This window comes from Nansenia antarctica (genome assembly GCF_963989245.1).
Source record: "Nansenia antarctica genome assembly, contig: SUPER_16_unloc_1, whole genome shotgun sequence".
Taxonomy (NCBI): domain Eukaryota; kingdom Metazoa; phylum Chordata; class Actinopteri; order Argentiniformes; family Microstomatidae; genus Nansenia; species Nansenia antarctica.
The window spans coordinates 447501-458226 of record NW_027663469.1 but is presented as its reverse complement, the minus strand read 5'-3'; the positions used below and the strand labels follow the sequence as shown (position 1 = coordinate 458226).

General features: G+C 42.6%; 1 protein-coding gene across 1 annotated transcript; it reads right to left on the bottom strand.

Annotated features, from left to right (window-relative positions):
• Positions 1-2840: 2840 nt before the first annotated feature.
• Positions 2841-5621, bottom strand: pi15b (peptidase inhibitor 15b; the record flags this gene model as incomplete). Its single annotated transcript, XM_080550784.1, has 5 exons — positions 2841-2976; positions 3448-3563; positions 4062-4194; positions 4867-4985; positions 5355-5621. The coding sequence occupies 5 exons, from the start codon at positions 5619-5621 to the stop codon at positions 2841-2843; spliced, it is 771 nt and encodes a 256-aa protein (XP_080406910.1).
• Between the last annotated feature and the right edge of the window lie 5105 nt (positions 5622-10726).

Genomic DNA, 10726 nt, shown 5'->3' with positions numbered 1-10726 from the left:
CTTTGACACCACATTAAGACAACATGTTAATATCGAATAATCAAGCATAGTTCTCATACGGAACACTGAAGATTCCAGAAGGGAATATTCCAGAGCAAACTGGAATAAGTTTACGTTGCCTCGCCTGCCCCCTTGTGGTCCCTGTCACTACAGCTGGCACCATTGTCTGCTTGTGAATTAAACTTTATCTAGAACAGTAGTTATTGACAACATAGCTACATCTTACTGATCTTAATGTACTGTACATTAGGACACAGGAAAACAAACATACTTGTGTCAACATTGCACACAAAGCCATTCCATAATTGATATAAAACCAGGCCTATTGACTAGGGCAGTAATAGGCTGGAACTCGAGATTTGCACTTGTTTAATTGCTGTGCTCCCTTATGTGTGTATGTGAATACGGATCGTAGCCCTGGAGTTGGCTTATTTTGAGTGATCTTTAATGTATCTTGTGTGTGACTCTTAGCGCTTGAATTTCCTGATTTTGCTGTGATTTTCAACACTTCGTGACCCTGTTTCAGTCATGCCTAAAATTGGATAACTGGCAGAGTTGTTCGTCTTTTCTTTCCCCCCTTAACTTAAGGTTGTTTTTGAATGCTCTCTACTATTCTCCAAACCAAAGTCTGTGAATAAATGGTTTTGTATTTTAAAACCTCTGTTCACTGAAACTGAACACTTACCTCTGGGGAAGTTAACAAATAATTCACATCTAGGGTCTCCTGTCCAAATTTGGGAGTGGCATTGTCACAGCATACAAGTAACACATGGGTCACAGGTGAGGTCACTCGCATCTTTAGGGAGAATGTCTTGGTTAGTCCGGTCAATGGACTGTGTCATGTCTTCCACTTCCTAGTCGGTGCCAGTGCCTCCCTCTCTTTCCTGTGTGCCCACGTATGTCCGTTTGTGTTGTGTGTGTGTGTGTGTGTGTGTGTGTGTGTGTGTGTGTGTGTGTGTGCAGGAGTGCCCAGGCTCTGGTTCCCTGTCATCTCCACCTGTTCATTCTGCTCACCTGTTGGTCATCATCCCATCATCACTTTGTGTTTAAACCTCGGCTTTCCATCCGCTCATTGCCAGATCGTTGTTTGTTGTAACCAAGTTAGTGGCGTTCTCGGCCAACTACTCTCTAGTAGATATGTCTGTCCTTGTATGTTTGCTCAGTCTGATCTTGCTTCTCCCTGTGCTTCAGGATTACTATCCGGTTCGCTGCCTACCTGTCTGGCCTAATCTACATGCCCTGTCTGCCCGCCTGCCTGCCTCTAATCCCTGCCTTGCCCCTTTCCCTGCTATTCCTGCATTAAATTCACTATCATTGAACAATGATCACATGTCCTGACTCTGTGTTCTGCACCTAGCCTTATTCCAAAGCACTTTCCAACGGCCTCTCATTCACCCATTCACACACCAATGGCGCCAAGCTACCATGCAAGGTGCCGGGGGTTCAGCGTCTTGCCCAAGGACAACTCGACACGTGGCCAGCCGGGATCGAACCGCCGAACCTCTGACCTTGCGATCATTAGACGTGCCTCCTGAGCCACAGCCGCCCACAACATGTTCTTATGCTGGCATGAAAGAATGTGTGTGAACCATTTCAACCTATCGCTGACAAAGCTGAACTAACACCAGATTGTTATTCAAGGAGATTTTTGTTTTTGCATTGGAAGATCGTTAGATACAATGCCAACAGCGGAGGTCCTTTAAGTTAAGAAAATAAGAATGAAGTTTGTCTCTGCCATCCAAAGGATATGGGTTACATTCTTTCCCATGGTCCAACTTGCTTAATGCATAGAGTTAACGTTCTGTAGATGGTTTTGAGTGTCTTTGAGATGCAGAGTGCATGTTTTTCATTAGGGCATTATAGTGAGTCCTGAATGCATACTGTGCTGAACAGAAGCATTTCTAGCATGCGTTACATTTTTACCAATGGTTTTTCCACAACGACTTACAATTAGAGATTACTGGGACAGTCTCCCTGTAATAACTTAGGGCTAAGTGTCTTACTCAAGGGCACACTAGTGGTGATGTTCCCAGGTGGGATCATCTTCCCCAGGCCAACTCACTAGCCACTAGGCTACCACTACCCTTATAAGACTAGGAAAAAAACTTAACGTTGAACCCTGACTATGCTTATAATTTTTAAAGGAAGAACAAACAGAGAATTTTGTAGATAGACTATCAGCCCATCTTTATTTAATAATACAATTTCTCTCAAAACAATACCATGAATATGAACAAGCATTCAAATGTAATTCAGTGGTGTAAAAAATATGTAGCACCATTTTAAATAGTTAGGTAGAAACTAAGGTAAAAAAAGACTTCAGATTGAGATACAAAAATACAGTTAATTGTTTTTAGAGCTGCAACTTGACATACAGTACATGTAATAGTCATTATACCATGTTGTACTCTATTCCCTTGTCATTCAAATGTAACCTCAATAAAGTTTGTCTGTTTGGATATTCCCAGGTTTGACTTCAGCATCCAATATCTAAATTCTATATCTAATGTCACCAACAAAACAATATGATTGATGATCAATATATTTGGCCATCAATATGATGGTAAGACAACAATAAGGTTTATGCCACAACACACAGTAATAATGTATATTACTAATGTATGATACTATAATAACAAAAGAAAACAATGCAGCTTAACTTACTGTGATAGCTTATCAAAAAAAAAATTGCGGAACTAAACTCAACTTTAATTTGTAACTATACAAAAAAACAAGTACACGAAAAGCACATTACCTGACAAATCAAAGGAACACAAATTGATGATATCTGACACTAATATCTACTATGACAAACACATAACTGGTTTACTTAAACCAGTTTACTTAAACCAGTACATGTAGTTAGAGGTGATGGCGGGGAAACACATGTTGTTGCTACAGGAGCCGCCATAGCTGGGGGGACAAGCAGAGCAGGGGACCCCAACCCTGTAGGGGGGCTCTCCTATCCAGTTACCCCTGGAAGATCAACACAAACAGTCTCAAGACATATGGCTGAATACAGTGTATGTATATTACAACTGTATACATCAGGGGAGGCTGTTGGAGGCAGAAAACGGAGGACGGGCTCATTGTAATGCATGGAATGGAATGAGTTGTTTGAAACCATCCCTCATTCCATTCCATGCATTACAAAGAGCCTGGCCTCCTATTTCTACCTCCACTAGCCTCCGCTGGTATACATCCCTTTCCAATTTCAATACATAGTTTTGTCAATTCCCTTTTCACACCGAAGGTGTCATGATATGTAGCCTGTGATTGGTGAGCACAGAAATGCTCATGATTTCTCTCAATAGGATTTTAGACACCTGATCATTTTTCACCAGTCAGACAACGGGTGTCTCTAAACTGCAATGGAAGACGGTGTGTTAGTTCTTTGGCTGTGAGAGATTAACCATGATAATCAGCTGAAGGTGAAGCAGGACATACTTTGGTGAGTAGTTGCAGACCAGGTATGTCGCCTGCGTCCACATGGCTCCCCACACGGCCATGTTGGAACAGGTCTGGACCGCACAGCCAACTCTGCTAGTTGTGGCCCACACCATCTGTAGCAATTCAGTTCAGTTCAATTCAGTTCAGTTCAGTTCAGGTCAGGTCAGGTCAGGTCAGGTCAGTTCAGTTCAGTTCAGGTCAGGTCAGGTCAGTTCAGTTCAGTTCAGTTCAGTTCAGGTCAGGTCAGGTCAGGTCAGTTCAATTCAATTCAATTCAATTCAATTCAATTCAATTCAATTCAATTCAATTCAATTCAATTCAATTCAATTCAATGCAGTTCAGTTCAGTTCAGTTCAGGTCAGGTCAGGTCAATTCAATTCAATTCAATTCAATTCAATTCAATTCAATTCAATTCAATTCAATGCAGTTCAGTTCAGTTCAGTTCAGTTCAGGTCAGGTCAGGTCAGTTCAGTTCAGTTCAATTCAACTCAACTCAACTCATTCCATCATTCAGTTCTGTGCATTACAAAGAGCCCGTCCTCCGATTTCTACCTCCACCAGCCTCCCCTGGTCTAAACCCTGTACGGGACCCATTGGGAGAGATGCTGTACCTGTGTATAATGTGTACACATGGGTCCATAGCAGCGCATGGGGCAGCGGGGGTTGCAGTCCCGGGGGTAGGGGAACAGGTAGTAATTCACCTCATCATACCAGGGCTTCACCAGCTGGAGGATAGACCGGTAGCTGGGAGGAACAGAGGCAGTTATCATTTTTACATTTACATTTTTGGCATTGAGCAGGAAAAAGTAATCTATGCTCAGGCCTGGGGCCATTGGCAGTTGTCGTGCTAGATGAATCTTTATAACCTTTATTTAGAGAGCACAAGTCATACATCAAATGCAACTGCAAAAACAAGAGTTTAGTTCATAGAAAAAGAACATGAATTAATAAATAAAATACAACACAATAAAACCAGGAAAAAGATTGGATTAAACGTTATTGTCATTGCAGAGTACAAGTACCAGACAACGAAATGCAGTTTATAATAATAATAATAATAATAATAATAATAATAATAATAATAATAAATAATTGTTTAGCATCTAATCAGAAGTGCAAATAGTGATATAAAACATGATAGAGAAAATAGTGATATAAAACATAATAGTGATAGTGATAGGTACAGTATGGCAAGCATGGTAGTTGGCGCTATATACAGGCGAGGATCGTAGTAAGCTGTGTACAGTTACGGTTGTTCTGTCTGCCCTGAAAAGGCTTCGTCCTGGTAGCGTAGTAACGTTATCTGGTACACTGATCAGTGCATAAGTCTGTTTATCAGCCACCTAGGTGAGAAAATGTCTATCGCAACCCCAAATCCATGGCAAGCGAAACTGGTCAGTTCCCAAGTGTACTCACCCTCCTGTCCTGACAGAGAGGTTCTGTCCGTAATACCTGAGCAGGTATGCTGGTCCGTGTTCCCAGAGACACGTAGCGGCCCAGGCCTCAGCAGTACGCGCCAGGCCATCGTCCCACACCTAGACGGATGGATGGATGGATGGATGGATGGATGGATGGATGGATGGATACATTAATTAATGAACACGGCATCACAGTGCTAAATGCCAAAAATGTCCATGTAAATGTAGGCATCACAGTTATGCACCAAATTAAAGAACACACACATACAACTTTCAACCAGTCCTGAAAACTAAATAATGTCATGCAGTAAGCCTATGCTTCCAGCAGGGAGCGCGCCATGACCATGGATGACTGATGCGGCTTTATTCCTTCGGGAACTAAGAGCTACAATTGGCTATACATCACCAGTAAATCTAAACAAAATGTAATAGCAGAGATAGAACTGTCTGTTAAAATACATTTTATAAACTCCAAGTTTTGCTCACCATGTACTCCATATTTGCGGCAGGTGGAAAGACGTTTGCTCGCACTTTATTGTGATAGTCGAGTATGGCAAGCATATCATTTTGCGAAATGTAACGTTTCCTTCTCGTTTTGTGGACGGTGGGAGACGCGTGCGGTTTGAACGTTGATTTCACGTCGGTGGCATTGCCTATCGGTGCTGTCGAGTCCGTCGAGTTGATCACCCATACACTTGTTCCACTGGATATGATGGATAACAGGACCACATTGGTGAAAAAGATCTCCCTCATACTTCTTGACTTGTGTAACACTGAAAAAGGAAAGGAAAGAAAATCAGTAAATAAACTACCACCACTTAATTAAATCTACTTATTTTTTTCCAGTATCCTTGGCAAATATCTCAATGGTTTTGTTGTAAAAGCTGCCATTTTTTTTATTAACCCAAATCGTGTTTAAATGAAAAGTGGGTTGAAAAGGTTTATAAAACATAAACATAATGTTTTGTTGAATAGGCCATTTGTCTTACCTTTTATTCTGTCCCAATGAGTGGAGTTGACTCAACGCTCTGTCCGAGGCGCGCTATCGCACTCCGCCTGTTCCCAGCCTCTCTCTAGTTCTGCGCCCTGTCTATTTTTGTGCCACGGTTTTTATATTGTGCCATAGTCACTCGGGAAGCCTGCTTTATAGTGGGTAAGAGTATACGTGATGTTAATGTCAACACTAGAGTAATTGGATTGTTACAACGTCTTCTTTATTACTTGCTTATTATCTTATGGAATAATTATAGCCTACAGCGACTTAGCAGTAGGTGTGCCTATAGACCAGTCCTAGAGCAAAAATACAAAATTCCAACAATTGACTGACAAGTTGATTGCATGGCAATAAATCAGTGAAAAGAAAGAAAGAAAGAAAGAAAGAAAGTATAGCCTACTGACAGGTGTATGACGCAACAGGTGTGAGAAAGCAGCCTCTGAGGTAGGCCAATAGATCATTATTCCAATAGCATCACCATTCCTCAAACCAGTGGCTCACACATTCAAAGAGATGTCCAAGTTACACAATGGGTTCAGTGTTTATTTTCAAGGTACTGTAGATGGTTATACCATTTGTTGCATGATGCAATGAATTTAGTCTTCTTGCAGGTCCTTATCTGAATTTGGATTGGGTCAATGTTAATGTCAACGCTCTTGATCATGGTCAGCAGAGCAAAACATAACCGGGCAGAAAACCAAACCCTGTGGTCTCAGTTTGTCCAACGATTGCTTTATAAGAAATGAAGTCATTCGATTGGCTCACAATGGCATCTGTTTTGGTTAGTTGTCAGTGCCATGATTTTACCGTAGAGCTACACTTGCTCTCTGTTTCCAGTGGGTTTTCCCCATTCAGGACATGAGCTGTGCCAAGATGAAGAAGAAAGAAAAAAACACTCTGAGCTGGGTCATAATTTTGCTTGGCAAAAGTTGGACATGAATTAAAGCGAAGTGATTGAGAGACTTACCCCTTGGTTACTGCAACACTCCCTTTCTCATCAGCTGTGTTTGGCTTTGAAGGTTTTCTCAGAATAATAACCTTTTAGATATGGGGATCCTCCAAAGAATACAATGATGATAATATCTTGGCTGACCAACTCACGCAGCTCTGTTTCTAACATGACCACCAATGAGTATTGCTGAAAACTAAATTTCTTTATTTCGATCATTTGGGGCCTTTAAGTACAGCGCCGCCATATCAACAACGTCATGTAAATATTATAGGACATCAGTAAGTCAATGGCAGTGAGTAAAAATCAAAGGAGTTGGATTTGTATTACCTGCACATGGTGCCACAGAGAATCAGCTTATCGCAAAAGCCAATGTCCATTCACAGGAGTTTAAGGGCACTGCCACAGTCACTTTTTACTCTGTGTGGTTGTATAATACTGTATAGTGGTGCCAGGTTGTTGGGCTACAGTGTAATTGCTACAGTGTAACACCACTTCACTTCCAACCGGAGAAGGGAGTGTAATTAGCCATTTTGAGCTATGCTGCCTAACATCCTGGACTCAACTCTAATTCTGTCCTATGTCTCTCTGGCTCTCTCTCTCTCTCTCATTAAGCTGGTCTATTGGGATAGCCAACAGGTTTTTGTTTCAAACTGAATCTGAATGTCAACAACTGTAGCCCTGGTACACAGTACACTCTGTTGTTCTATTGTTGCAGAACTTGGAATTGTAAAGAGGATTCTCGAATATTCAAGTACAAGTGGATAATACTAGACATTCATCTGATTCTCATATTGGACACTCTCATGCGTGCAGTTTTAAAACTATATTTTTCACTTCCTTGTTATGCACTCCACCCAATGATATTCTTACTTGCTGGCAGTTGTTAGACTAGACCACTGTGAGTCTACGATGTGAGAGCTCTGTACTGCTTCCCAAGAAAACCTTAAAAGCCTAAACCAGTCGTGGTATTTTTACCCTTCTGGCCTTTGCTTCTGTATTACCAGTAAACTCACATCAATTACTATAAAAGCCTAAAGTAGTTATGGTATTTTGGTGATTTATAATGGTATTTCTGTTTCAGTATGATCTCTAAATCTCTATTCACGTCAAGGTACGGTATGACTAATATGGTCCAGTGAAATGTGAATGATATGGGTTTGTTCCAGACAGGGCTTTACTGTGAGTGTGCAGAAGGAGTACATGTTACGGTACATGTGGGAAAACTAGGGTTAGGGTTAGGTGCTACGTCGATTTGGTACATGCTGGCATGTCCAACCCTAACCCTAATCCTATCCCTAACCCTACCCCTAACCCTAACCTTAACCGTAGCACCCTTGCATCTAACCCTAACCCTAGTTTTCCCACATGTACTGTGTTCCCACATGTACCGTAACATATATATATATATATATATTATTACTGTATATAAGCATGTGATAGAAGTCTATGTGCTGGTTTCACAGACGGTTTCCAGCTTAGCCCTGGAATAAATCACACTTTCACTGTAAAATCTCCATTGAAGATGGTTTTACTGTAGGATTAGGCTTAAGCCTTGTGTGTGAAACTGACCCTAGGACACCAGGTCTATGGAGTAGGGGGTAGGGATTTTGTCAAAAATAGGGTTAGGTGATAAGGGCTTGGAGGTTGTTTCTGGACAAGGCCTTGCACTAGAAGTGAACTCTCATCCCTCAATCCCTCAGAGAGAGAGAGAGAGAGAGGGAGGGAGAGAGATGGAGAGAGAGAGAGAGTGAGTGAGTGAGAGAGAGAGGGAGAGGGGAGAGAGAGAGAGAGAGAGAGAGTGAGTGAGTGAGTGAGTGAGAGAGGGCGAGAAGGAGAGGGAGAGAGCAGGAGGGAGAGCACAGTGTAAGGACAGTATGATTTATCCCCCTGTTCTGTCCAACAGAAACACTCTGCCTAAAGCCACAATATTTCTCTGTGGACTGGAGCATTCATTTGGTTGTTTTTATTAGCAACAGGTTTCTAACGGTTTGACTAACGCCATACTCTGGGTAAAGTGCATCTTCCAAAAGGCTGGTTTGGAAAATGATGTGTAAATCCAATCCCCAGTTTATACTGATTAGAAATGGAATCCCCCCAAAAAACAATGTACGGTATGAATATGCGTATTTCCCCAAATTGGCTCCAGGTATAGTGGACTTCTTTTTACCATTTAGCAGATGCTTTTGTCCAAAGCGACTGGCAATTACAGAGACAGCCTCCCTGGAGTAACTTAGGGCTAAGTGTCTTACTTAAGGGCACACTAGTGGTGTTCCCAGGTGGGATTTGAACTCATGGGATTTGAACTTTTGGTCACCAGTCCTATTCACTACCTACTGCATCAAGCGAGGGGAACAATAGTCTGTTAACGGGGGGGGGGGGGGGGGAGAAAGTGCGAAGAGGGGGAAGAAGGGGGAAGAAGAAAAGGGAGGAAAAAGAGAGGAAAAGGGAGAAAAAGAGGGAAAAGGATCACCTTTGCCGTTTTTGAATGGGGGGGAAGAATGGATCCGAAGGTCACCGGTTCGAAGCCCACCAGCTCCAGAAAAAAAAACGTCTCCAAAAGTGTTGTTTTGTGTAAATTCAAGATCCCTTGAGCCAAAATCTTGCTTTCTGTGACATACTACCCCACTAAGCAAGAGTTGGTTTTTCTCACAGTGAGTAGAATCTTGATGGGCCGTGACAGTAACCTGGCCGTCCACCAGAGATGATGATCATGGGAAGTGCTGTTGTTTCAGGTCCGAGCCTGGTCTGCTCCAGCGGCCAGTGTGTTCGTCAGACGGGCGGGGCTGCTTCACTCGATTGGCTCTTGCTCTGCTCTGCGCTGAGACCTGCTTGGCCAATCAACAGATGCAACCCAAATGTAAAGGTCCGTGAAACAGCAGGCTGTGTGTGTGCCAAGGGAGACAAGTGCCAAACTGACGTCATGAATGTATATCAGATATGTATAACATACGTGTCAAATATATATCAATGTATTAGTTACATAATATTGCCAATCAACAATGATAGATAGATGATAGATTGATAGACCTAGTTGCTCAAGGTTTGACGATGATTCCAAAACGTTGAACTTTCCACAAGCTGAAAAGGCTTCTGATCTCTGGGTATCACTTGCGAGTAAACATGTGTTAAACATATGTGTATGTGTGTGTGTGTGTGTGTGTGTGTGTGTGTGTGTGTGTGTGTGTGTGTGTGTGTGTGTGTGTGTGTGCGCGCGAACATGTGAGAAAACATGTGAGTAAACAGGTGTGACGTGTGTGATCATGTGAGCAAACATGAGTAAACAGGTGTGACACGTGTGTGTGTGTGTGTGTGTGTGTGTGCGTGTGCGCGCGCGTGTGTGTGTGCATGCATGCTTGTGTGTATGTGCGTGTGTGTGTGTGTAACATATGAGTAAACAGGTGTGGGCGCTGTGTGCGTTGAGACTGTGAGAAGATTTCCGAGGAAGGCATGGGTCGTTGGCTGCTGACACACAACGAGGCGAGATCTGGGCCAAAGCAAATGTGACCCGTCACAGAAACCCATCTGTTTGCTTCCATATATCTCCACTGTGTTAATGAGACCAGGGTCCCCTTCCTTTCTGCTGCATGGCCGCAGAATTTCAACCCCCCCCTCGCCCCGGCCCCGACTGACAGACACAGTGACATCACCGTGCTCGGGCTCATAGAACCGAGGAGCAGATGTTTGCAGACCTTTGGTGATTTTCTGTTTTCGTAAACAATGAAACCATAACAGCGAAGATGGGAAAACAGAGAGGAAAACAATTCAATAATGATTCTTCAGTTCTCTGATTGACAGTTTGCTGAAACACCCCCACTTTGCCCCGCCCTAAAGCATATGTCTGAAGATCAGAGTCAAAACAGTCATTTGTAGTCTCACTACAGGTAAGTCAAGTCCACTGAATATCGAGGAAAT